Genomic DNA, 26,958 nt, shown 5'->3' with positions numbered 1-26,958 from the left:
TTATTTTTACGCGAATGTTCATTCTCGTACGAAGATCGCGCAAAAAAATCATGAGAAAATGTTTTCTTAAAAAAAAACAAAAAAAACAGATTCGAAAATTGTGCTGATTTTTGGGGATAAATTCTTTCCGACTTTGTTTGCGAGTCCAGTTCCTCGAGGGCTAATTTCGGATTTTAGGGGCCAAACCGTGTTGCGGAGTCGCCCTTTTTCATTAGGTGACAAACTTTGGCATCAAGCACATGAAATATTCGCCTAAATCATGCGAAATTTTGACTCACAGCCCCCATTCGTAAGCATCAAGGGAACGTCTTTCGAAGGAAACAGTTGCGAAACTCCCTTTTTATCCTCACTGTACTGCCGCACTCATTCCCTGCATTGAACGACCTATGCAAGAATCTTGAAGTTGTAACAATGCTGAGATACGTAATGCGAGCTCGAGACAGTGACCCGAGCCTCGAAGTCGAGTTCACACTCGACTGTACCAAGTGCTAGAAGTTTCAAACGAAACAGACCTTCCTGTAGATAAATTCGTGCTTCTCAAGTCCGCAATAAAACAGTATCTTTCCAATATTCGTTCGATTGGTTTTCACGAGGGAGCCTACGTCAACGAAAACGTTCAGAATTTCTAAGAAACCGCGACAAAGAACGTAGCTTTCATTCATACTTCGGAGCCAAATGTGATTGATAGTTTGAGATCTTTTCGTCACGTCCAATAAGCCAGACAAAAATAAATTTATCCGAATATTTTTTCCGTTCGTAGCTGCAAATATCGACGATTTTGATTTCTCGATGTCAATGAAAATCGTAATCATTCTATAATGGAATTTCCATTTGCAACGCTCAGGCCCGTTTGGTCTCGAAAACCCACTACTCATCTACAGTTATGGGCACGCTGCATGGAGATATTACAATCGTCATCGGTGCCTCTCGGACCACGCGAGACGTATTCGTTGCAAATACTCTCCGACGCCTTCCACACGTACGATGCACCTTCCTTCTCCCCGCTTCGTTCTTCCTCCTCTCGCTCTGCTTTTGACTTCGCAAAGCGACTTCTCAGAAACGTGTTCGCGCTCGCGAGATATTTCACGCTCGTGTGTTTATCACATAATCGACTTTGTCGTCGAGGCTGGATAAGCAGAGCCGTTATTAGCGCTATTCTTGCGATAATCACTAATTTGCATACCAATTTAAACTCTCGAAGCTCTTTGTTCATGAATTTCTCTAAAAATTCGAGGAAAACAAGTTTCATTTTGAAAAATCTGCACATTTTACGAGTTTTTATCTTACAGGGAGGGCCACTGAAAAGTACTTTTCACTTTTCATTTAACCCGATTTTTCTAAACGAACTCTTGCAGGAGATTCGAGACTTTTGTCCACGTACTCTGTATCGTGAAATTCGTGTTCAGAAATGAAAGACTGCATTCTCGAGCGGCTGTTTCTCGCGGAAGCACCTCGAAATGCGCGTCCCCGCACGAGCGAACGTTTGTTCCCGAATGTTAAATCATTCGCTCAATTTTTTATCGCGTATTTTCTCCACGCGCACACTCGCCACACAAACGCACACGTGTCGCGATAAACGCAGATTTTTCGTAGCAAAAGCCCCTCGAGCTGATTAGCATAACGAAAAGCCGTTGATACCATTTAGCGATTCCTGCCACCGTTTACAATCTCGCTCATTGACCCGAAACTGGTTCTCCATTTCGAGAAATACACGTGTTATCGAGGGAGAGAGAAAGACGAGAGAGTTTCTCGGACTTGAACCGCGATCCGGTGGCTCCCTCGTGCCTGGCTTCCCTTTCATCGATTCCGGTGTCGTTTTTTTCGCGTCCTGTTATTTCCGTCCTTCTCTCTTTTTCATTACAGACCGCGTCTATCTCTTTTGCTTTATTTTCTTATCCATCAACGTTGTAAGTCATGTAAGATGCACAGCGCACCGAGCGCGCATTCAATTCCTTCGGGAATCGCGTCGAGCTTGAAGCTACTAATTGAAATTGCTCGCTACCGAGATAATCTATCGGACCCTCGGCGCTTCTGGAGGGGACAAAATATTGTACGCGGTCACCCAAACACAGATCCGCAAAATGAATGCTCGTCGCCCAAAAGACCACGAAATCTTGGGGAAAAAGCTCGGATGAGGACCGAAAGGGGCATCGATCGATCGATTCTGTCCGACAGCATCGACGCCGGAACTCGAAGCACCGCTGGGCAACACCAACCGTATTAAACTCAACGCGTACAGTCACCCAAGATCTGCAATTATGCGATTATTTCTCTCTGATGAATCGCAACCCCCTTAACAGTTCTCATCTCCGTTTCCTATTCTGCATTCCCATTCAATGGCCTTTTTTCAATCTCCCCTTCGTCTAATGTGTATGCTCAATGATCCTATGAAATGATAGGCATGGAAATGAATTCAATGTGCCATTCCTTTCTTCTCTTCTCGCCATTCTTCTTTTCTTCCTTCTTATCTGCATTATTCTTGTTCGTTCTTCTCTTTTTGCTGCACCTACAGGCAGCCAGATTCACGTGTTTCGTTTTTAGGGAAGCTCAAGCGGGTGGGGATAAAATGTTAGAATGATTCAAATTTCGAACAGCTAAAATTTCGAGTTTATAAAACTCGAACGATAATATGGAGACAGGCCAATTCGACCAGAGCTTTGAATGTCAAAAAAAATAAAGTAGAAACTACGAGGTTCGAAGCACGTTTGCAACGAAAACGGAATGTTACAATTGCCCATAGAACGACGACTAAAATATCGTTTTTACGAAAATTCTACTATATCATTATTTCGATTCACAAACTACTACAATCAGCAATATTGCGAATATTCACAATTTCGAAAATGTAATAACGAAAGACTAAATATTACTGAGGTTGAAATACTGAGACACTAAAAAGTCGAAAGGTCAAAATGGTGACAAGTTAGTCGACCGATAAAAATGAAGAAATGCAGCGGAGTTAAAAATACATCGCCGTTTTGACTCTCGCCTTTTCGAGCCATCGCTATTCCGCGTATCTATTAAGTTTTACAGGCTCGAAAAATTCGCTTTCGATTTTTGCTACTCCATATTCCGGTCTGTCTATAAAACAACTACTCTCCATTTTGAATTCGAAAATATGAACTTTTGACATTCGTATGGTCCGTTATAAAACTGCATTCGAAATGAAAACTATCGAAATATATATTTTCCAGTAAATACAAATTCAAAGGACTATTCGATTAAAGGCGTAATCTGCAGAATAGTCGATCGAAAATGAACATTTCGAATTACTTATTTTCCTCCAATCTGATAGTAAAAATTGTGAAATTTCGAAATATCGACCGTTCTACAATTCGGTTATTTGACACATATTGAACCCTACTCCAAGCGATGTAGAATACCACGAAAAAAATACATGAGATGCTCGTCGTGAGAATCCGGGCAATTGCCAAAAGTGAGAGTTGACTGTGAAAAATGTCCAGGACGTCAAAACTACTCTCGACATAAAATCTGTATAAATCTATATAAATCGATATATAAATTGATGAATATCTTCGATTCGTTTGTTTCCAGGAGAAGACGAACGCCGTGAAAGCATTGGCCAGAGCCCAATGCGAGGCTGCAGCGCAGCTGCAGCGACAGCAACAGATGCAACAGCAACAGCAAACCAGTAGAAGTACAGTGGCCACGCTTCATCGGGCTGGTCCGAAAATCGGTAATTTAACAGCGTCCCATTCGACGACGACGTTGCAACAGCATCCGCGAAGTTCTTCAGCCGTTTATCAGCATCAGCAGCAGTTGCAGCACCATCACAACCACCAGCATCATCGACACGTTCAAATGTCGCCACCCTTGTTGATCTCGTCGCCCAGCGGATTGGCTGGGACTCACAGTCACACGGTGACGGCTGGCGGCGGTCACGCGAACCATCGAATTCTCGCGACCCCGCCAACGACCCCGGGTGATCGTTCGCCGCCCAGTGACAGCAACAACAAGCACAACAGATCACAGTCGCATTTGCAAAGAGACGCGAGCGGCAGCGTCAGTCCAGGTTTGCCCCCGGCGACCCTCGACCTCAGCAGCGCAGCGACGACGAACAGTCCGCACGAGCTCTCCACGCTCGTCTAAATCCAAACGGAGACAACACGCGTCCGGGCGTGCGAGCGGTTACTCCGTGAGGCTGAAAACCTCCCTGGGACGAGTCGAAGGTCATCACGAGTCTCGACTCAATCTCAACGAGTTCTCATCGCGCTCGCCATCGACGTGGGTCGATTTATCGGGCTCACTCATTCTCCGTGGTTCTTCATCCGCGGTTTTTTCCTCTCGCAGTAGATTCAGTGCGCTTTTTTCCGGTTACAACATTCGAGATTAAACGCGCGGTAAACATTCGTTTCGAATGCAAACGAATTTTGTTTTACCGGCATTATTATCGTAGGACTGCATTCTCACGTTGTTGGAGACTGGACAACCATTGAAATGTTCCCCCCGCAGCTGTCACCTCAAATTCACCATTCGCTGCGCACCACGTGACCGAGCTATTGCAATTTTATCATGAAAATTCGCTCGAAAATCCCCTAACGAATTTCAAGTTGTCAAAATTTCAATGACGAACTTGCTTCTTGCCATTTTATTGTCGTATTTAATGTCTTTGATTTCTCATTCATGCATTCTCACGCGCTGCCTAATTTGAACGAAACATCTAGTCCTAGATCGCTCTCAGTTCGGAAAGAGTTTTATCTTCCCTTGCGACCGCTCGATCTTTCAGTAACACCACACAACTAAACTAAATCGTGAGAATTTTCGGAAATTTTTCTACTGAATCGCGCTGAAATTAGTTCGTGATTCATGTCTGACCACCCGGACCAGCCGAAGCCATAAGGATTTCTCGATTCAAATTCGTACAATCGACACGAATGATTTTTTATTGATCTTTCAAATTTTTACGAAAAAGTGGTTTTGAAAGTTTCGTGAAAATTTGTTTTTCCAAATCTCAAATGAGCAAGCGCTGAAAAATATGTCAAAAGCGAAGATTTCGACACTGCGTCTGAGGCTCGAATTTTTCGTTCGTTTCTGTTACTTTCGAGTTTACACATTTTTGTAGTTCGAGCCTTTTTTCTCAACGGTCCAGACGATCACGCGCCTACAATCGGCGATAGCTACGTCGATAAACTTGCCCAAGAAATTGCTCGACCAATGACCGATCTGTGTTATGACGACCGGTCGAAATCGTTGCATTTATTTATTAGAAATTTTTCATAAAATAATGTGTAATGAGAGCTATTTTTTGTTAATCGATAAATTTTCTGGAATTGCGAAGATTTGAAAAAAATTTTAAATAAAACAAGAAAATGGCACATCTCGTTGCTCTAACACGAAGTATTCTATGTTTCTTTCCTATTTTATTGTGAAAATATTCGATTTTGACTTGAAACATTACTTAGCGAAGAGAAAAAATGGCTTTGCCTTCTATTTTTTCAAGTTCTCAGTTTTTCTTCATTGAGAACAATCGAAGGAAGTGTAAAAACCTACAATTTACATTGCTCTACTTTAGATAGATAGTATTTCGTGAAACAAGGGCGAACGAAATTCAGCGGAATAATACTTTTTTGGAGTAACCGTAATGCCGATTTTTGTGACCGAGGCTATGAATATCGAATCTCGTAATGAGTTCTTGACGATCATATTTGCGGCGTTAAGGGGTATCGAGAGACTTTGGCGACGAAGATCCCATAATTGAGCTTTTTTGTAAATATCAATAGACTTTGATGAACTAATAATAGTTACGATAAATTATAAATGAATCAATATATATATATATATATACGTTCTGGAGGCGTTATGCGAAACTGGGCAGGGTAATTGAGATGTGAAAATATTGTAAATTAAATATTAACTGCTGTAACATTAACGTCGTTACTATAAAATATTTTTCTTTTTCCTATGGACTTTGTAATTACTAACATTAAGTATGATATCTAGTTGCGAGAATAGTTTGCGGAGTAAAACACCCAGTTGTCAGCCTTTCAAATAAATTTCTAGTTTTTTGATAATGTCGCTTGGAAAAAATGTACAAAAATCACATTTGCGTGTAGCTGGCGTTTGCTTTTGTGAATGATTATATACAGCGTTGAACCGTGGATTGTTTTTCAATAATGTTTTTAATATTTGAAAGATTTTTTCCTGGGAAAAACTTGCCAAATGTGGCCAAAATATATTTGTCGTTAATACAAAAACATGAAATAAGTTTACGATTAGAAAAATATGGAAGTTTATTCGCTACATTGTTAGCATATTTCTTCTCCCTTTTCTTCACGGTTTTTCAAAGTTTGTGTATCAACCAAAGAGATTTTAGTGGAAAAAAAACATTCTTACGACGCAAAAACCATTGTCCCGCTAACTCAAAACCCGACTATGAGAGTAGGGCTGGAAACTAGATGTTTTACCCTATGCTATAAAAAAGTAAATTATTGGGTCCACGCATAACGCATATAGTACAAAAGTGTTTTAGCTTTATGTACTTGAATAATTAATAAAATAAAACAAAAACATTACAAATTAAATCATGTGCATATGAGACAACCGTCGTGTGTATTCGACATGTATCTAATTTTACAGAGAAAATAAATTATTTCAATCTTTTAGTGATCGATTATTTGTTCTCTAAATTTTACACAATCAAGCTGCGGAAGAATTTGATTTACCGAAAATTCAATTCGTGATCGACGAGCTTCAAACCTTCGTTACCATCGAATTGCTCAATAATGAATAGCAAAATGCTAGAAACTTCCCTACCTATGTTCCATTTTTTCATGGATCAACTTTGAAACGAGGCTACAAAATCACCTCGAACATTCACTTTGCAATAATGTGCAAGACTGGAATAAAATAAAAACTTATTTCGTATGGAAAACTTCGTTCCATATACTTCGTTCCATTAACATATTCACATACTCAACAGTTGATTATCAGTAAAAATTCATTCAATATTATATTCTTAAAAATATTCTTTGAAAATTCACATAGAATTCAGAGTGTTGTTCATTCTATCAAGATTTAACGTATATTCGTACGTTGTATGTTGCTAGAAAATATTTTTTATTCCATTTACAAGTGACGAATACGATCTTCTTAAAACGAAGTTTTTTCTCCTTTGTTCATACGTCATCACATACGTATATACAGAAAAAGAATCTTGAACTATTCCGATTTCATTACATATCTAATCATCGATAAGAAAACGGTTCGCTCGCAAGGACGAAGACTTCGAGTCGAATTAGAATGACTTTGATCCTTCCACAATTTCCATACAAGTCCTAAAATTGCCTACAACTTATGCTGCATTACGATCTTGCATCGTTGATCGTTGCTGGTACGTGTACTTCGAGTCCGTCCAATTCTTTGGTCATGATTATCTGACAGCCTAATCTGGATCTGCAGTGTGAAGCATCATTCGATTTTAAACGTTGAATGATTCATTCATGCAAAAGTTTGTCCTGATTTCTAATGCTCGAAGCTTCTAGCGTTCTCTTGATGTTGTTTAGATATTCAAATACTTACGTATCCGATAAATCGTACGCCAGATCGAGCATATCCAATTCTTCATCAGTCGGCTTGTCCGGAAGAGAATCGTAATCGTTTTTCGATAAGATCAAATGGCATGTACTGCAAGTCAAGGTTCCCTCGCAAGCACCTGAATGATAAATAAAATACTTAACGTCAATGTTTCTTGTGGAAGAATTTGCAATAGAAGTTGTAAGTGGATAAAAAACGATGCTGAAGTTTGCAACGTTGGAGTCCAGCGAAATGACCGAAAAGAACTTCTGTAATTCACCAATTTTTTATTTCACAAAGTATCAGTACAGGTTGAAAAACTACGAATTGTTAATTCGGCAAGGAATTAAATTGGAGAGTTACTGGAATTATTGAAGGGTTTTTTTAGATCATTTCGTTGGACTCCAATGTTGCAAACTTCAGCATTATGATAAAAATCTGCATTAAATACCATAGCCGTCCAAATCAATATCATTGTTTACAACAATGTCTAACAAACTGTCTCCTACTTTGCCTTTTCCTACAATCCTTTCTCCGCTTGCTCGTATGAATGTGACTTTCACCCTGTACAACAAAAATTCAAAATTTCCAATTAATGTTGGGATTCAACTTCATTTGGCTTAATTTTCATATCGACAGTACACGATCAAGAATGTAAAGGCTCCAATGCCATAGAATATTTTTTAATAGATTTGATTTTGAAGAGATATTTTTTTGAAACCATTTTCATTTGGAAAACAATAAGTATTAGCCTATCAACTGTATTAGGTACTTGATTCATCTAATAATATTCTCGAAGCAGAAAAATATATATTTTCAAAGTCTCTTGAAGGTCCTACAACTATGATCTTGAAAACTTAACTTTCTGCTACATTTTCATAAAGTTTATTCATTGAAAGTTGCTATACTTTCAATACCAAATAACTCAATCTTTATTCATGTTAGCAAACCATTTGTCTGCAATTGTCAATGTGGAAAAAATTATTGCAAAAAATGTAACGTTTCCCAATGAACCTCATAAAATTTGTTTTTCTAACTGAAAAATCTTGAATAAAAAATATCTGAAAACGCTTTGGCACAATAACTGCCTTCGATAAATAAAAGCATTGAGTTTGTAGTTAGAATATCTATCAATTATGAAAACACAGTTCGGTCAAAGTAACAACAAACGATAATGAATATTAAATGTTTCATACAGTTTCTATCATTTCATTGAATTGGTTTCATTAGTGGAACAATTTTTCATATACGTTTCAATACAACCCAATTCATATCACAGTAATGTTTCTTATTCCATTCTTTTTCTTTATATACAATCAAAATAGCACAATTGTCAGACATTTGATTGCAGAAGTTGTAAATATCAGAGTATTCACCTGTCCTTCATCCAATCACAATGTTTAGTCGACAGAGAGGGGAAATAAAAAGAAAGTTTAATGGGAAGGTTACCAAGCAACAAGTTTCGAAATGCAGGTTCAATTAACTGGAACGTTATTACGCAGAAAAAAAGAAAGTAACTCGATAAAGTTGTGACCATATGATTAAATTACGAAATATCGTATTTGAGAATAATCGTTAAAACTCACCGGAATTTTTTCACTTACTCTTGTTTGTCGTGTTTTGGCTGACTTGTGGATGTATGTCTGACGTGAGAAAAAGGCTTATCTAACGCTCTATTAACAGGAGCTTTGATTAGAGGTGAACGAATTACGAACGACGAGAAATTTTTTAATTTTCGCACGAATGCCATGTTAATGTTATGTTTATTCACTTATTGCATGGAACCAAATTTCACTTAACAGACACTCGAACGATTTCGATTTGAAGCCGGGATTTATAAATTTTTCAGGTTTTAAATGACTTGCGAATGTTAACAATTATTCTAATATAATGCCCTCAATGATAATTCGTAAGTGAGGTCTTAAGCAAATAGATAAGATAAAAAAACAAAAAATTCGCTAAATGCAAGAAACTTTTGACGATAAGGTAAAAGTTGAACTCGTGTTGAAGTTACAAATCAACCTGAATCAACTGCTGAGGTCTGAGGTATCGTAGCATGATGCGTGATCTGAAGATCTTCCTTATCGAGAATTCCACTTTCCGTGATCGCGCTAAACGGCACTGGCGACACTGTCTTCATTGCGACTACTTTACGAATTATGGGAAGATTCTATCAAATGACCGCAATGGTATATAGTAATGGTAGAGTACTGGTAGAGTCTCGGCTCGGGGATAAGTACATTGACAGCAGTCGGCTGTTTTTTTTCCAAGAAAAATACTTTTTCTCTTTGATAATATTATAAGCATGGGATCAGAAATCGTTTGACAATGATTGATAGAGTAGTACGATCGTTTGGTATTCATAAATTTCGACATGATAATTTAATAGCTAGAAATTTTGGCGTGACGACAATTTGACGAGGAAAGGAATGGACCTTATTTCCTATGTTGATTTATAGATAGAAAAAGTTGGTGTTTCTTCTCCAGGATTTCGAGTAAAAATACATTGAAGTCACAAGAAAAGTAGAAAGTCTGATTTTTTGAAAATTTTCGACTCTGTATATAATTCAACAAAGTGAAATTTTATTACCATCAGTAAGTCAACGTTGCAAAATTTCAGACCTGCATTTAGTTATAGAGAGCACCGTTGTGCGCTGATGCCCCGCCCACCAGTCTTAAAAGTATTTGATTGGCTCTCCCTTGCATTCTCTATTCTCATCTCACTCGGCGAGCCTCGGCAAGGGCTCCCAAACCCCGAGTTTATATGTCACAGACAGAGTCACAGTGCATTGCTGTGTGTCTCGTCAAACATGGCGATCGTTCGAGTTCTTTGAAGGTTTCTCGTGAAACGTTCACTTAATGTCGACTATCGCAATGGGATAGCATTTATGTTAAACGTAACTAATGATACTGGATCTCCAAAATCACGGAAATAACCAAAACCGTGCTCGTAAAGTCGCGGAAATTTGTGCGTGTAACGAAAACCGTTCGTACTTGTGTCTGCTTGCAATTCCTGACACTCTTGTTCTCTTTTCTATCCGTGTTGCGTTTCCGTGCAATAGTAACAAGCACAAAAACGGGTTTCCGAAAAAATTGACCCGCGAATCATTCGTGTTTTTTTTTTATACGTAGGTATACGAACGTGTGCGCTAAACTATCAATTTCTCTGTATATATAAATATAAATATATACATGCCAAGTGTACCTATACGTCTATAAAGGCTGGTGGGTACTGTGAAAAACGTCAAATAGGGGCTCCCATGTTTCCAGGGAACTCTCAGTCCAAATAATTATGCTGGATTAATTGTACGTAAATTCGAAAATACGTCAGTTATTTAATTCTTTTACTCGGAGCGGCTGAGAAAAATATAATCGTGCAAAACCAGTATTGTTATGAAAAACAATAAGATGTTGTTGGCAGTACGGTCGAGGAAATAGCGAAAAAGTAACAAAAAATCTTAGAATGGTAAAACTGCAAAATTGAACCATCACTTCCGAGATTTCAGAGTTTGAAGATTTTAATATCCAAAATCGTTAGAACTTGCTTAAAATTTCCACTTGAAAAATCAAACTACTCTGGAAAGAAAATGGCTGAGACTCAAAGAATGACCGTCTTTGGGAGACATCCTCCATGTGCCAGTGGCCTGCGTTTGGAGGAACGCAGAGCCAGAAGGTATGAAAGTTCCAATTCCACTAATATGTGATTAAATTCATTTCCCAATTTATATTGATTTATATATTTATTTGATTTACTTTTCTGAAAAATTTTGTCTCGGTTGGTTAACAAATTGAATTTATTATTCAGAGTCGCCATGCGTCATGAAAGGAATCGCAAACCCGACAAACCGGAAGATTTTGTATGCTACGAGTCGAGTGATGACGAAGAAGAGACGATAATGGAAGGAAGGCAATACCTTCGGACTTCGTTCAATTTTGTAGATTATGTGCGTGCGCGTGAAACAAATACCCGAGAAGTGCGAAAAATCAATCAGGAATATGGCTCCAGGCACATACTTACACACGATTTGTTCAAAGAATATTCTGTCGGGCTGAACAATATGAACAAAGTGTTTTGTTCACAATGGCTAAGCGATCGACAAGTTGTCTTTGGCACTAAGTGCAATAAATTAATGGTTTATGACGTAGCTACCCAAAAATTGGATCAAATACCTTCGTTGCATGGTAGACAAACAAATCCTAGTGGCGGACTCATCACTGAACAACAGTGCGGCATTCATTCCGTACAAATTAATCCTTCTAGGTAAGATCATCAATTATCATACTTGAATATGATATTTCAGATAAAAATGTGTTTTTTTGCGTACTTTTATCAATGTTGAAATGTTGCACATGCAGTTTATTTCTGATGTCATTCCATAATTGAATTTGGTAATAATTTCTAATATTTGTATAAGATTATCAATTTTATTCAACCCAAAGCCTAACGAGTCTGAGAATCTGAATTTTTATGTCGTGGATGTATTTACGTGTATTCCAAGTAATTCTTATTCAACATTGGGACGTATTTCATACACATTTGATATATTGTAAACATATGCTGATATATTGCTGTTTGCAGAACATTACTATCAACGGGTGCGAGAAACAGTAACGAAATAGCTATATATAGACTACCCACGTTGGATCCGGTATGCGTCGGTGAAACGGCGCACCGAGACTGGGTATTCGATATGTGTTGGCTCGACGACGAATTTCTTGTTTCTGGATCAAGAGATACGAAACTTGCGCTTTGGCATATCGATAGCAATCTCGCCGCTGCGCCTGACAAAGCTGACGTACCAAATCACAGGTAATCTTAAAAACCTTCAGTTACATAAACCATTGAATTTTTTCATTTTCATTTTTCCTTATCTATTATTAAACGAAATATATCGTGATTTCCAGGCTAATACAACCGGTCTGTGTAAAAGAGTGCCGTTCCGCCCAAAAAGTCCGGGCACTCGCATTCAACAAAGCTTACAAAGAAATAGCTGCACTATCGCTCAATAGTTTCATACATATCTGGTCGGCTGAGACGTTTAAACAAAAAATATCGAGAAAATTGCCGGCTTGCCAAGAAAACGTTTGCTTGGCCGTACAAGAAGACGGCGTTTATGCGGTCGGCTGTCGATCTTACACTCTTCTCCTCGATGCAAGAACGTTGCAACCTATTAAAAAAATTCCTTCAAGGTGCTTATCTCTTCAATAATTTTCTTCCTCTTTTTTTTAAAATTTTTCGGTTACTGTCAGTTATCATTATGTTGATTTTCATTATTCTTATTATTATGCTTCACAGATACAGCGGTTGCGGTATAAGATCGGCGAGTTTTCAGGGCTCGGTATTGACGATTGGCACCGGCCTCGGTATGCTCATGTTTTACGATGTCAGAGCTCAGAAATACTTGGAATCCTCAATAAATTCTAATAGGACAGTCGTTTTAAAAGCCTCCAAAGGATACGTGGTAAGTTTCTATCATATTTTGAAAATTGTGGGGCTAGAAAGCCTTGTGAGCTGTATGACAGTCTCATTTTTCAGCCTTGACAAACATTCTAATCAGTTGACTGGGTTTTCAGCAACATCTAAATTTCTCTTCTTTCTTTGTTTTTATGTAACCAAAGTGTGCAAGGTTTCTGATCTTCGTTTAAAAATTTATCGATTACTAGTGCTTGTAGTATTAAGAATTCCGGTGAGATTTTTCGCCACTTTTATCCAAGATTCTAGCAAATTTTACGCCTCTGAAAGCTGGAAAAGAATAAATACAGACCGAAATATTGCGATAAAAAACGAGACTCTACCCCTTTTTGTCTCATTATTTTCGAATCGCATAAATATTTGAAAAAATGATTCAATAAAACAAATTTATGTGATTGAATTTGCAGTTTCCAGACGAGGAGTACATCGACGGTTTTCAGAATGTAAAATACACACCGGCTATTTACACACATTGCTACGACGCCTCGGGCACGCGTTTATTCACAGCAGGTGGACCACTCCCAGTTAATCTTTACGGTAATTACGCCGGACTATGGCAATAAGTGTGAGCCTTCATTCATTTTATCCCCCCCGCTCTCTGCCCCAGCGCCACGCGAGGACAATGTTTCGCGATTTCGAGTTCACGAGTATGTGGATCACGATTAAAAAAAAAAAACATCGAAACGTATAGAATTAAGGCGATAGATAAATTAACAAAAAAAAAAAATTGAGAGGAAGAAAGATCGAAGTGATGCAAATCCTCTGAATTTATTACCTAAGAAATATTATTCGATAGCTAGAAAAGAGAAAAAGAAATTCAAAATTCACGGTACAGTTCGGCATCAAGAAATTTATATCGTTCCTAATATTTCTCGATCGTGCATAGAGAAAACAACAATTTTGAAAATAATGAGAAATCGTCAAATTGCACGATAAATGCAAAATGAGATTTTTTCCGAATCAACGATGGCGAACTGGGCTGTTCAAAAACTGGCAAATTGTTATTTATACTGATTCACTCTAGTTTTTTTTTTCTCATTATGCATAATGAAACGAAGAAAAATCTTCCAGATTTTGACTGAGGATCGATCTTTTTTTTCTATTGTTTTAATCGTTATCTGATTTTAGGTATTATTAATGTCGTCATTATTATTATTTTCATTCTAATTGTATGATTATTGTTCATTGAGACATTAGTGAACCCACGACTGATCAATGCAAAAACGTCAAAATAATTATCACGATCCATCAAATAAATTAAAAATCTAATTATTAAGCGATTAGAAGAAAAAATTGTTATGGTGGCTCAATGTACTTGATCATTTTGCACACTTTTCGTAACGATGCGATGATAATTATAGCGAAATTTATTTAAACATTTGTTTCGTCTTATGAATAAACCCTACTCAAATTGGGCATTTTAAATCACCACTAAACTTAATGGTAACTTGGTAATTTTGCACGTTTTTCGAAAGGCTACGATGATAATTATGGTAAAATTGATGTAAACAACTGTTTTACTCATGAATCCATCTCGAACTTGGCATTCTAATTTACAATGAAAGTTGATATCAATTCGATTAAATTGTACATTTATTCATACACGTTTAATCCATACTACGGAATCTTTATTATTATTATGATTATTTTTATCATCATGATCATTGATGACATGGATATTATTATTATTGTCATTGGTTCTGAACAAGAATACTAGAGCACGGAAGAGTGAACGGATGTAGAAATGAATGTTCGTGTGAATCGTCCCCATTACCCTGCTTACGAATTGCATTAAGTTCTCCGTCTCCATCATTTTAAGTGGTTTGATAAGTTTTTAATTTCAAAAAAACAAAAATCTGTTTACGAGTTTTATCTTCAATGATGCAAACAACTGAGATTTGAAGACGAGTGATATCCCCGGATTGATCGTGAATGAATTGAGATATTTCAAAGTTCCATTTTGCGAATCGTTCCAAAATCCCAACTTTTATCATAATATATATTTGTTTACGACTTTTTGAACGTATTGGAAAGTTGATTTCCTTCTTCGAAAACTGTAACGCTTGAGATATAAATCAGGCTAAAATAAGCGTTGCGCCATAAGTGTTTCGCACATGCGATTTAATGAGAGGCCGACGATACGAAGGTTGGACGAAACAACTCACCGGTTTAGATTTAATTGACCCATGATACCCCCGATATAATTCTCAATAAGATTTCTGTATATTCTAAATGAAGGGAAAATGATTGGAAAAAAGAAGGAAGGAAAACGAGTGTGCAATTTGGGTGAATAATAAAACTCAGCGCATATTGTATGACTTTGTACATGCGACGTTTGTGTAAATAAAACAAGAACAAAAATCGTTCGTGGTCTGATAGATCTCGAAAGTGTTTCTATGAATAGAAAAAAAGAAAGATAAAAAACAACTCGAAAATTCATTTCGTTTATAAATAATTTATTTGTATATCGATATGATCGTACATCACATTCAATTATCATTATTACTATTTTTCAATACAGTGTAAAGGTATTTGTATATATAACGTGTACAAAAAAATTGACCGTTATAGAAAAAAATGGCTTCCGAAGTGAGGAATTAAAATATCTTTGAGTCTAACTCGATAGACGAAAACAATTGCTATATGGTTTTTTGTTTTCGTTCCGTTCTTTTTAACGTGTATTTACATGCATACAGTGATTTTTGGTGATTAGACGTACCGAGCTTTCTTTTTTTTAACAACGATTTGCTTTTTTGTTTTTGCTCTTTTTTTTGGTTTCGATTAATATCACAGATCGCCTGTACGGAGCTTACATCTCGTATCGTACAAACGAATCTGTGGCAAATGTTTTTTTTGTCTTATTTTTTGGTTTCCGTCATGTTTTGTTAATAAATATCAATATTGCTAAAACTATACATATCGATATTGGTAGCTCCGGGTTGCTCCGATTCTCATTGACAATCTCGATGCCGAGTCGATTTTTTAGAGAAAAATAGATCCTAAAGCTGTCAATAATCGCTTTGTTTTTTTAGGCATCTCAATTCTTTTCATTCTGCGAGACTGAAATTTTGATGCTCGAACTATTTGATGTCCCATTTAACGTACATCTGCCACGTTCCTATGTGTCAACCATTCCTTTTTGTCAATTTCATCTGATTTTGTTTGTCAACGTTCTCACCCATTTACTTGTTTGTTACGCATCCCCTCCCATCCCGTGCAATAATGTTTGTGCTTTGTCTTGACAGCGTTGAAACATGGACGAAAGGAGAATTCGACACAAGGGAACGGATTTGGTCCCGTTGGGATGACAAGTGGAAGAGTCGATTATGGTAACTGACAATTTCGATTAGCTTCTCACAACTGCAAGCGATTCGGGTATTTTTTGAGAAATACTCTGGATAACTGCGAGCATGAATCTCGAAAGAGAAGAGGCTCACTCGTGGGTTTATAAGGCCTCTAAATTTGAACGATTGGATTCCAAGCGAATACATTGATTTATTTATGATTTTCGGGAAAAATCATGCTCAAAATCAATCCCGTCTTTGAACGCTGTCAAGCTCATGTCAAATGGAGTATTAAAGTCGAATATTTATTGCCTGAGCGAGTGGGCACAGCCCGATTCGAGAGAGAGAGCAGTAATAAACGAGACTTACAAATACAATTTTGAAGGGAAGCGAAGAGAAAAGGGTGTAAGAGAAAAGAAGGAATTGTTGTGTGTGGTACCTTCTGCAGAGGTTTCACTAACAACGCGCAGAGAGAAAATAGAAGTAAAATGGCATGAGAGGCGAGAGGGAACATGATTGTTATCGTTAATTCTAAAATTATTGCCTCTTGACGAGCGACGCTCGTATTGGATGAGCAATTGTGATTTCAGCGAAAACGAAGATGGCTCTGACGCGAAATTCAGAGATGTCCCGCGTCGAGAGCCTTGTTTATATCGGTGACTAGAAGCCCAAGATTAGCACGATGCTCGGAATCTTGTCTAAATATGCAGTCCAAAAATTCTGGATTCGTTATAAAATCGAAGACTTGATCGCAGCGATCTTGCGACTTGTCAGTCAAATGGTGCCTTATCAGCGAAAGTATAGCGCTGCGACAACGTTCCAGAGATCTGGTCAAATAGATCTTATCAAAACTGAATTCGAGCTCGTAAAACGAGACCACTGCCATCGCGGCGGCCCTCAGCGATGCTCGTATTTCAATTATTCTCGGCTCATCTGCTGCTGTCAATTGTTGGTTACGTTGCAAAAGTCCAATCTGTTGAAAAAAACGACCAAAATTAAACCCCTTAACATGTTTTTTCAGTTTTTTTTCTCTCTTAATAATATGATCCCATGAAATTTATTGAATTTCTCATTATTTTGCGCAAATAGAATTTCATTCTTTCAGGATGATAAAAATAACGTTGCAGCATCGTTTTGAGGCACGTTTCAACAAAATTCATCTTTTTAGGGTAGAAAATCATTTTTTCAGATTCTCACAATCGACGTACAACGCGAAATCATGATCAGCACCAAGATTTCGCGGTCGGTACAATGAATAATTTGAAAAAAAAACGGATTTATGGACAAATCAGACTCTTCGAAAGTATACGCGTGTCTCACGAAAAATTGTACTCTTCAGTTGTCTGTGTCAAAGATTATGAACGAAAAAGTATAAAAACTAGACGTCAAAGTAAGTCATTGAAATTAGCAAACTAAACGTTCATGGAAATTAAGCGCGACTGAGCTTGTGTCAAAATGGTTTTGTGATACAAAATCGACAAGGTAATCCCTCAGTTCTGCAGTCGGTAAAGACGCTCCTGCATATTTTCCTCTCGAAAAATTGAATTTTTCACAGCAAAACGCGAGTCCCATCATAGAGAATGTTGTAACTTTTCCTCACGACTTGGGAGGCGCTTCAAGGTGAAAAAACGGCTTTGACGAAACAGGCAGCGAGTCATTTCTCGACGGCAGTAAAGTTGCTCCACGTCAAGTTCCACGACCTACGCATAACGAGGAAAGTCCGGGAAGATTACCTTGATGGAAAGTTTGACGATGTTCTTGAGAACTTTTTCCGGCTGTTTTTTTGCGAGCGTTGGATTACTTTTCGCCGCTCGTTCCATGAGCTTGAAAAGATTATCGAGAAGCGAAGTGGTGGCATCATCGATGAAAAGCGATCGTCCTGCTCCCGTAGAAACGACGCGACCCAACAATTTTTTTTGAGCTCGTAGACCCAAGTCTCGAGCGCGACTTCCGGTGCTTCCGGCCGGAAATACGCCGCCCCCTGCAGCCGTGGACTGCATCACTGTGCAAAGTCGTTTTTTTCGTCATTATTTAAGAAATTTCACGTTTTTTTTTTTTTTTTTTTATTTTCGAATGATAAGTCAAATAAAATAAACAATGCGTCAACGGTCAGGAAGAAACGTCAACTGAGATGAGCCTCCGATGTTGTGCGAGGACAAACTTACCATCGAACATGGGTAAACCGCTGTTTCCTGCTCTGTGAGTGTGCGATAACGAAATGAGAAATTAAACAAAGGCGTGTGTGCTGGGTCCAGGAATACCAAACGAAAATCAGTCAAGCTAAAAAAAACGTAAAGTAAGAACAATGCTTCGATGAAACGATCGAGTGCGAATGAGACAAATAATTAAATAAATCGTCAAAAATAAGCTTAATTAATAATTTTTTATTGAGTTGTAAAGAATAGTTTGAAGGAAAAGTAACACCAGGATGACCTTTATTGTTCGGCATAATTCAAGGTCATTTTTGTTACGTACCTTGACTGCAGTCGGTCACAGCCACAAGATGATAGAGCAACCAGCTCTGCAGCTCCATCACAGCCGTACCCCACGCCACCTGTGATAGGACAACGTTCCTCGGTCAATAATGAAACAAACATAGAGTATTTGAGTCGCGTGTATTTTCCAGCTTTATAAATGGATAAAGAATGGTTTTTAATTGAAAAAAGTTGGGTCGACATCGCGTACGATCGAATGAAACGCGTTCAGAAATTCATTGCTCGATCACGTCACCGAACCACCTCGCAACATCGAAGCTTTTTTCTAAAATCGAATAAAAATGCTTTCGGAAAGGGAAAAGTCTGCGAACAATTGTGATAGTTTATTGTATTAATATTGTTCAAAATATTACAGTTTGTTTACGTGGGACACGGAGCGGTTGCCATTCGTACGGAGATGGACGGCTGACACGTTGGGATGGGAAAATTTGCGTGCCTCACTGTATACAGGAGTGACGGGGCGACGGGAGGGGGCTTCGAAAAGAGTCACATTGAGGCAACGAGCCGAGCAGTCCGAGCACAGAGGGAGAGGGAGTGAGAAAGGAAAAGAGCAGAGCAAAGCCCTTGGTTGTTGTTGGGACTCGATCGATTTATAAGGAGCGTCAAGGCGAGCGAGAACTGCGAAAACCATTCCCGAATAGCCCAGCCGTAGAGCGGGCGAGAGACAGAGAGAAGGCTTCGTGGTACACGAAAATATCTGGTATGTTTTGCATTCTCGAGGCACCGATATTACGGAAAGTATACCCACTTGAAAATCATTGAATATTCTTCCGACGATTCTCTCTGGCTGGGATTTTTTTCAAGGACGACGCGAAGCTCTACTTCGAGAAAAGCACGGACGAAAGTATTAAAACTGTTACGGAACACGGTCACGAGTCTATGGGACAGGCATTAAAGAGAATGTAAAAACATAAAAATGCCAAATACATCTGGCGCTGCCATAGTTTTATACGCCAATATCAGATTTACAACTTTTTTTTGTTTTTCAACCGCAAACAGTAAAAAAACGAACTTTAAGAAATGAAAGAAGGAATAAGAAGCCGTTGTGCATCATGCACGATCGTAATGCTGCTAATGCCTCTGCATGGCTACGGTACTATTTATTTATCACGAAGAAAAAAAAACGAACAGAGCCTCTTCACAGCTCGTGCCGGATGGTACGCATCGACGAAACAACCCTCAAGATGCAGCTGTTCCTTCGAGTGGCAGATGGCGGGACGCGACCCCAGGCACGATGCTTTCTGATATTTTCCCGTTGCGCGAAACATGCGAGGAACCGTCACCTGCCTCGCGATCATACGAATCGAGAATTCAGCGCTCTTGGCCCTTCTTTCCTCACCTGATTTCTCATAAGAGTCATGCCACTCGCTTCGCCCTTTCGGAAACACTCGTGCAACCTTCTTCCATCAATTTTTCACGCAAATGATTTGTCTATGTTGCCAAAGTTGGTACGGACACATTCGAATGCGCTGCGACCACACTCGTGCTCATGCGCAGAACTTTGAGGTTCTGAGCCACCTAGCGACGCTTTCGCGTACTCACAACGGCTGATATTGCAAAACTGCTTTTTCGTCGACGTTCAATCCCGCCAGATTTCTTTACGAAAGCCGATTTACCGAACAAGTTACCTTCACCGTACTTTCGGGCTCGTTCTATTCCATTAAATTTTCCTGGACCGAGGCATGACCACAGAAATGTCGATTTGATCGAACGGCAGCGAAAAAGTTACGCAGCCATCGTGTTCGAACTTTCGAACATCGACTTCGGACAAACAAGCATGTGTAAGTCGTGTAGTACGTGACATGTGCTCTTTCCAATTAGGGCTTTTATATACAAGTATTTCGTCCGTCCAAGTCAGAGGTACTTTAGTCTCTTCGTGCTAGATTGAACGAGCAGACACGAGAATCTCGGTATAATGGTTCGTTTGAGTAACGTGCTCGAGAATCGGTCTCGCCATATTAGAGTGCATAATTTCATTTACGGAGAAAAGAAATTCCGACAATTGGACGGACGTGTTCTACGACAAAAAAATCGCGAGCAGGCACGAATATCTCGAAGAATTAAAAAATGCAGATTGCAGGCGAACGAGGAGGGCTATTGCGAGCGCGAAATCCTACAAGTCGTTTCTTTTATGGCGTAATTGGTATCAAGTGGTGCGAGAATATTAAGGGGAAAGGCGGCGGAGTGGGAGACTGGGCGCCAACAAGAAACTCATTCATTAAGGATGATGCTTGTCTCGTTATATCGCATGTACGCGCGGTGCACATAAACGTGTATAGGGTCTTCCGCAGCTCATCGAACTCGCGGTAAAACGCTCTTTATTCGCACGTTATATTTTTTCAAATAAAATGTGATTCCGTTCGTAATCTGAATGTTTTCTCAAATTATTTCTTTATGTATGTTTTTCCGAAAAAACTCTCAAAAAAAAGGAATTTCTCACATGTTTTTGCACAAAACTCGACGTCGCCTTTATGACATTTCTAAAGCAACGATCGAACCGGTTTTTCAATTATATTACTCCCTAAAAGTCACTTTTTTTTTAAATTCCTACCGTATTCCAGAATGAAAAAATATCCAGTCAAGAAAATTCGGACGAATCGATCGACGAGTTTAAAGAATTCATTGAAAATATTTTACCGTTTTTATATTTTTTTTTTTTTTTGGATTTCATCAATATTTTGCCGACTTTTTGCGCACCTAAGCTTTTTACTAATTTTTACGTAAATAATTAACTGATTTTAAATAATTGAAAAAATATTTTTCGCACGTCTCTCCATTGGTGATTCAGATTGAAAATTCAGAAACTCAATCTACATTTCAATGATGAAGAAAAAAGTTACCATCAAGTCTAGGGGGGTGGGGGAATCAAGTTGACACCGAACATCCGATGTAGACGTATTTCGTATCGTTCTCGGGTCTGTATGCTTTCCCTCGGAACATTACAGAACACTCGAACTAGCTGGGAACTATTTCACAATGCGAGAGAAATCGTCGACCTGTAAAACTTGCAGCAGTTGCGAACGTAAAACTTGGAAGTATTTAAATCTTCTTTAGGAAGAAACAAACCTGCTGTTCGTGGATTTCGACAAGTTTGTTCCTCGAGCTGACTTTATTGTTTTCTCTAACTTCCCGTTCAAGGAAATTTGCAGAGTGTACCCTGTACGCGTGGATTGTGAAAGTGAGCTGCACGAAGTTCTACCTTGTGGGTCTACAATCGATTTATCGATGTTGCGCGTATAGTTATACCAACCCGAGCGTGTTTTATACCGGCGGCGTTTTTTTTCTCTTCTCTATGGCCACAAACGAGCGTCACGTGATTCGGTTTCTAAATATACGATATAAAAACGTTTTGTATATTGGATTCGTCCTGGAAGGGAACTGCGGAAAATGGGGATGCTTTCTCATTCTCGAGGATCAAAATTCAAAGGGTATTTTCCGATTAGAATTGGTCGAATTTCGTCGTTCGTTTTACGTACTGATATGCATGTTTGCTCAGTGTTTGCCGTTGTTTTACGAAATTTCGAGTTTCATTATTTTCACATTTCATGTAGAATTGCTCGTGCAGGGCTGTTACGGGAGTTTGTAAACCGTAAATACTGGCATGCGTCACTTCCGTTTGCAATAAGTAGGAAACGCGCGCGAATTTCATTTCTGGGGAAAACAGCTCGATGCAAAAAATACGCAAAAGAGCAACAAGTTCCGGAGATTCGAGGATGAGTCACCGATCATGGGTAGTCTCGAGGTGACGTCGATGATCGATTTTTCATCACGTGGAATGTTACGAGCCGTTTTTTTCTTCAAACAATAGAAATTCCGTAATCCAGCCACTTTTAAGACGAGACAAAATTGCCAGGTAATCGAATATCAAAAGTCTCTAAGTCTCGAACAAATTCTCTAATTTAGCAACGTATGAAGCAGTTAAAAGATAAATAACGAATGAAAAATCCCACGGTTATTGAAGTTCTGTAGATGAAGATCGCGAAAATCCGTTTTCATACTGTACCTCGAATGTTTTTTGGGGCCGCAATAGCGACTCCCGTCCAGAAGAGTTAAGCTTTCGATTTCTATCGTAGAAAAGCGTGGCTCGTTTATCGCGCACAACGACTCTCTGTCATGCTAGTAGTCACAGCAAATTAAATAAGTCGAAAAAAATGGTAGAACACACACACACACAAACACTTGCGTCAATAAATATGGAGGAAACTTCACTCTTTTTTGTTTGCGCTTTTGCACAGTGTGAATCGCGTGTGCAATTTCGTAGAGATTAATTCTTTTTAGAATATAAATCGTGCGAACGGACCGTAGTTTTGAGCGGTCGAACGTCGTCTGTGTTGTGATCCGCTATCCGCTGAGCCCACCCCGGTTACCATGGAACCGTTTTTTCCTACTCCATCGATGGACAGAGTCGTTGGGTGGTGGGGGAAGGGACGAAGGGAGGTGGAGGACGCGAGGTTTCAATTTCAAGCTTTACTCAACACGGACCGTTAGAGGCAAAAAGAAAATGGGGGAGGAGAACGATTTAGTCATTCTGTCGAGATGATTCAATGCTTTCTCGATCAAGTAAATTAAATAATGCATGTATTAACTGTATGTATATAAATATAATGTTGTATATATTAGTGATAAAATACGTTGATAACAAATCAGCACAACTAGCACCTGCTTAGAACGTTGTATACACAAATACATAACGAATAATAATAATATTAATAATGATAATACTAGTAATAGTAATAATAGTAATATTAATTGACAATCGTGGAAAAATGATTTCAATTTCGTTTGTGACCATCGACGATAATGCCGAACAGCGAATTTGGCTATGTGCGTTGTTTTTTTATTTTCTTTTCGTTTTTTCTTTCTGTAAGCTTCCGGGAGAAATCCCGAAATGACAGGACGTTGCACTACATTATTTCGTTACGATTTTTTCACTCCTTCATCGCTGCGTCACTCGCTTTGCCATCTTTTGTGAATCTCCTTCAAGTGCGCGTAGGCACGATTCGATATATTGAGTGCAGCATTCATAGGTTGGAGTCCCGGTTCACCGAGCAGGCTGAGACCTCCGAGACCTTCGTTAAATAGGAAAACGGAGAGAGAGAGAGGAGAGAAAACGTGGGGTGGGTGGGGGAGATGGGAGAAGAACATTTTTTCATTAGTTTGCAATCAAAATACGCCTTCGTTAGAGTCAGAATATAACAGTAGATCGTAGTAGTTATTTACATATGCTGCCATTACTGAATGTATTATTCAATGATCTCATTCGGGTTTATTTTCGTTTTATATTCAGTTATCTGAATTTCTGTTTTGCACTTTTTCCGTATCGGTTATCCGCTATGGACTTTTTAGGTTAGAGTTTCTATTGAGCTTATTGCAAGTTCATTAGATGTGCAATGGGCACAGGGGAGTTATCAAAAACGAATTTTATCTAAATGAATCAAAATTATTTCGATTTTTGTTTGATTAATTTTAGAATGGTTTTCATATGTTTTGTTCAGACTTTGGGATCAGTTTGCGTGTGATGAAATGATTTTGTAACGTTTTTAAATTGTGCAATTTTTTGATAGCTGCTAATTTTGATCATATTCCGAGCTCAACTTATTCTAGATTGTTATTGGATTGATTTGTGGATTATTTACAGAATAGTTTAAGTTAGTGGAGAATTAAACTTTGATTGATTGGAGCTACTTTAAAAAATATGTATTTTTACCTAAATATGTATGAAGTGGATCAGACCGGGCATCTTGGAACTTCCCAAAACCACCAAAAATCATATCCTGAGTGCTGAGAACGAAATCCCGATTAGCCTTATGATCAGAAAACTGTGCAACATCCAAAAGTTGCAAAGTAGCCCCAATCCAAAAACTGTAACAGGTGTCCGAGGGTTTACCAGGTCGACCTTGAAAACCATCAGTCTGCCTCATTAGACACCATCTTCTCAGTCTTTGCAGTTGATCGTTGGAAAGTACATTGTCGAGTTCCTTCATCAACACAAGACTAGCAACCGCACAGAAGGTTGAACCGCCGTGTGATTCGAGATCCGGCCCTTGACCCATTGCACCGTCGTACGACTGCAATTGCATTGGAAATCAAAAGTTTTTATTTGGATTTTTTATTTGCATTCTCTACAGCGTAATTTAGATATTTTGAAAATTTATACAACTTTTGCAGTACTGTTGAGAGTGTTTAGTTATTTCCAGTAGCATAAGATATTTTGCAATTTTTTGGGCACAAAAATAGCAAGCTCATGAAAAGAGAGATAAAAATGCTCACAATGGATTGTAAAATGTATTCTATCGCTCTGGGTTTGTCAACGCCGCTCCAATCGTCGATAATGGCAGAAATGCAGCAGGCACAGTACAGGAATCTCATATCACTTTCGCTGTTATTTAGCATGGCAGAGAAGGAACCGTCAGGGCATTGACAAGCTTGAACACCAAGAGCTAGAGCTTTCCGATATGGTTGGATGCGTGCAAGGTCGTCACCAAGTACAAGAAGCGTCGCTAGGCTTGTATAGGTCATTGCAAGGTGGCCTCGTTGATACTTGGGTACCGAATCAGGAACCATAGTAGAGGCTTGGAAACCATCCTTCGGGCCATTATTTCGTACCTGAAGTCTGTATATCCAGTCGCTCGCTCGTTTCTTTTCATCTGGTGCCATTGATTCGTCAAGTGTATTGAGCACATCAAGACCAGAAATGGAGAAAAAAGCAAAGCTCATTCTGCTAGAGTCGTATTCAGCGAATTCGGTCGGCATCATTTGAATCAGCCATTTAAATAATTTCGTATGTTTCTTCTTTGCGACTACCAATTCTGTCATTTTTATGTTTTTAACGAATTAACAAATTTTATACGTCTTGACACGGATTTTAATGCATTTGTGCGAATTTTTTGAGGTTAGGACTTTTAACAATATGATGCTTATCAATGATTAAAAACGTAATTTTTATAGTGGCAACAATACTGCACATTTATTTGTTACGTTATTAATCGCTGGCGTTTGTCAGTTCATCGTTTTTTTCCAAATTCAGCGAAGTTTTGAGGTTAGGATGAAAAACAATGAATACACCCTAAACTGACTCGAAATAAATGGTTTATTTCGTTGAACTGTACGTACGAGATTTATGAAAAATATCGGCGATTTTTGTAATTCATTTTTAAATTTGGTGAATTTTTGAAGCTAGAACTAATAATGACACAATTCCACGTTCGTTTTCAGACTCTCGCCAAACCGATTAACTTTTCCTTCTCAAAATTGCGCGCACACGCTTAATTAAAAAACGGTCCGTTATCAATTTTCTAACGTCAAACTTATTTTAATTTGGAAGAAATTTTCGATCAAGTTTTAAGTATCAACATGCGTTAACGGAATGACGTTTTCCGATAACGTGCTACGATTTACCGCGATATCGTCGCCATGTTGTCTACTTAGCATAGTTCGTCTGGAAGGTTCGTCTTCGCGAATTGAATGAGTTGACAACAAATCGCTATATTTACAGTCATCTACGTGTACAAAAAGTTTTCATTTTTACTCATTACGCCGAATGTTGTTTCGCTTAAATTCGAATATTCGAAAACAATCGCGGAGCTATATATATAGAAGCGTCTGTCAAGACCGGACGAAAAAACAGTCCTTTCGTGCCACCTTACGGCAGAAAAAGTGAAAAGTGAAGATGCCATTTTATCGACTTCGAGTACAAGTTTGGGTTTTTCTCTTACCGTTGGTGTGAGAGCAGCATTCTCGCTTATGGTTCGTTGGTAATTATCATGATTGTTTTTTCCACCGGAAAGCAAAAGTTCAGATTTTGTTTATTTTTCGTAGAGATTGCGAATATTTTCATACAATCGGTGAAAATATTTTGCAAGTTCATTCCTAAACTTGACACAAGCGCGTATATTTGCATTTTATTAGTTATTTCTTTTGTATACTCATGCGATTGATAGATCATGCTCAATTGAAAACTACGAATGAACCCTTTGCAAAGGTAGATAAAAAGCTCACCAATCTTGATTCTGGTATAAGTGAGCTTGGTAAAAAAGCTTTTTGGAAATTATTACGTTGAGTTTCAGTAGGTTCAGCAGGTAATTTGAAAAACAATCAATAATCTCTCGTTCTATAGTGGATTATCTTGTTCGGGCAAAACCCGTCAGATGGGGCAGAAGAAGACTTTTCTGCT

The 26,958-nt window shown here is 38.5% G+C and overlaps 5 protein-coding genes across 9 annotated transcripts in view; 2 read left to right on the top strand and 3 right to left on the bottom strand.

The window, feature by feature from the left end:
- LOC122411936 (uncharacterized) overlaps positions 1-6,623 on the top strand; it is a 52,529-nt gene extending 45,906 nt beyond the window's left edge. For all 3 annotated transcript variants that reach the window (XM_043421056.1, XM_043421058.1, XM_043421057.1), the window contains exon 5: positions 3,556-6,623. In XM_043421056.1, the coding sequence (XP_043276991.1) occupies positions 3,556-4,110 (555 nt within the window). In that variant the 3' untranslated portion in view covers positions 4,111-6,623. The remainder of the gene's footprint in view (positions 1-3,555) is intronic.
- Positions 6,624-7,056: 433 nt separating this feature from the next.
- Fdx2 (Ferredoxin 2) lies at positions 7,057-9,631 on the bottom strand. Its single transcript, XM_043421059.1, has 4 exons — positions 9,138-9,631; positions 7,985-8,097; positions 7,540-7,672; positions 7,057-7,413 (listed from the first exon to the last, which is right to left on the bottom strand). The coding sequence occupies exons 1-4, from the start codon at positions 9,281-9,283 to the stop codon at positions 7,323-7,325; spliced, it is 483 nt and encodes a 160-aa protein (XP_043276994.1). The 5' UTR covers positions 9,284-9,631; the 3' UTR covers positions 7,057-7,322.
- A 636-nt stretch (positions 9,632-10,267) lies between these two features.
- DCAF12 (DDB1 and CUL4 associated factor 12-like protein) lies at positions 10,268-15,384 on the top strand. The gene is made up of 6 exons (XM_043421051.1): positions 10,268-11,206; positions 11,339-11,794; positions 12,113-12,343; positions 12,439-12,723; positions 12,830-12,995; positions 13,414-15,384. Exons 1-6 carry the CDS (start codon positions 11,121-11,123, stop codon positions 13,567-13,569), a joined length of 1,380 nt encoding a protein of 459 aa, XP_043276986.1. The 5' UTR covers positions 10,268-11,120; the 3' UTR covers positions 13,570-15,384.
- A 57-nt stretch (positions 15,385-15,441) lies between these two features.
- sigmar (Tumor necrosis factor alpha-induced protein 8-like protein sigmar) lies at positions 15,442-23,140 on the bottom strand. 3 transcript variants are annotated; one of them, XM_043421055.1, is made up of 5 exons: positions 22,789-23,139; positions 18,766-18,844; positions 18,456-18,570; positions 18,024-18,292; positions 15,442-17,263 (listed from the first exon to the last, which is right to left on the bottom strand). In XM_043421055.1, exons 3-5 carry the CDS (start codon positions 18,463-18,465, stop codon positions 16,910-16,912), a joined length of 633 nt encoding a protein of 210 aa, XP_043276990.1. In that variant the 5' UTR covers positions 18,466-18,570; positions 18,766-18,844; positions 22,789-23,139; the 3' UTR covers positions 15,442-16,909. The 3 variants fall into 3 exon arrangements, with proteins under 3 accessions (XP_043276990.1, XP_043276988.1, XP_043276989.1); XM_043421053.1 differs by lacking the exon at positions 18,456-18,570 and having other exon boundaries at positions 22,789-23,140; XM_043421054.1 differs by lacking the exons at positions 18,456-18,570; positions 22,789-23,139 and adding an exon at positions 19,139-19,244.
- A 206-nt stretch (positions 23,141-23,346) lies between these two features.
- Positions 23,347-26,400, bottom strand: betaggt-I (geranylgeranyl transferase type-1 subunit beta). Its single transcript, XM_043421052.1, has 3 exons — positions 25,056-26,400; positions 24,493-24,853; positions 23,347-23,854 (listed from the first exon to the last, which is right to left on the bottom strand). Exons 1-3 carry the CDS (start codon positions 25,599-25,601, stop codon positions 23,733-23,735), a joined length of 1,029 nt encoding a protein of 342 aa, XP_043276987.1. The 5' UTR covers positions 25,602-26,400; the 3' UTR covers positions 23,347-23,732.
- Positions 26,401-26,958: the final 558 nt, after the last annotated feature.

This window comes from Venturia canescens, chromosome 6, assembly GCF_019457755.1.
Source record: "Venturia canescens isolate UGA chromosome 6, ASM1945775v1, whole genome shotgun sequence".
Classification (NCBI taxonomy): domain Eukaryota; kingdom Metazoa; phylum Arthropoda; class Insecta; order Hymenoptera; family Ichneumonidae; genus Venturia; species Venturia canescens.
The sequence above is the reverse complement of the archived record's forward strand: the minus strand, read 5'-3'. Positions and strand labels throughout refer to the sequence as shown.

Bases quoted from the DNA above. Each gene is read 5' to 3' on its own strand.
- DCAF12 (XM_043421051.1), top strand. From the start codon at position 11,121: ATGGCTGAGACTCAAAGAATGACCGTCTTTGGGAGACATCCTCCATGT. The intron at 11,795-12,112 runs GTAAGATCATCA...TGCTGTTTGCAG, and splicing joins GTACAAATTAATCCTTCTAG to AACATTACTATCAACGGGTG. The intron at 12,344-12,438 runs GTAATCTTAAAA...CGTGATTTCCAG, and splicing joins GCTGACGTACCAAATCACAG to GCTAATACAACCGGTCTGTG.
- Fdx2 (XM_043421059.1), bottom strand. From the start codon at position 9,283: ATGGCATTCGTGCGAAAATTAAAAAATTTCTCGTCGTTCGTAATTCGT. The intron at 8,098-9,137 runs GTAAGTGAAAAA...TTTGTTGTACAG, and splicing joins CCAAAACACGACAAACAAGA to GGTGAAAGTCACATTCATAC. The intron at 7,414-7,539 runs GTAAGTATTTGA...TTCACACTGCAG, and splicing joins GCGTACGATTTATCGGATAC to ATCCAGATTAGGCTGTCAGA.
- sigmar (XM_043421053.1), bottom strand. From the start codon at position 18,823: ATGGAGCTGCAGAGCTGGTTGCTCTATCATCTTGTGGCTGTGACCGAC. The intron at 18,293-18,765 runs GTACGTAACAAA...GACTTTGCACAG, and splicing joins TGTGACCGACTGCAGTCAAG to TGATGCAGTCCACGGCTGCA. The intron at 17,264-18,023 runs GTAATCTTCCCG...TTTTTTCAACAG, and splicing joins TCGTCAAACTTTCCATCAAG to ATTGGACTTTTGCAACGTAA.
- betaggt-I (XM_043421052.1), bottom strand. From the start codon at position 25,601: ATGACAGAATTGGTAGTCGCAAAGAAGAAACATACGAAATTATTTAAA. The intron at 24,854-25,055 runs GTGAGCATTTTT...ATGCAATTGCAG, and splicing joins AATACATTTTACAATCCATT to TCGTACGACGGTGCAATGGG. The intron at 23,855-24,492 runs GTAAAAATACAT...TATTTAACGAAG, and splicing joins TCCACTTCATACATATTTAG to GTCTCGGAGGTCTCAGCCTG.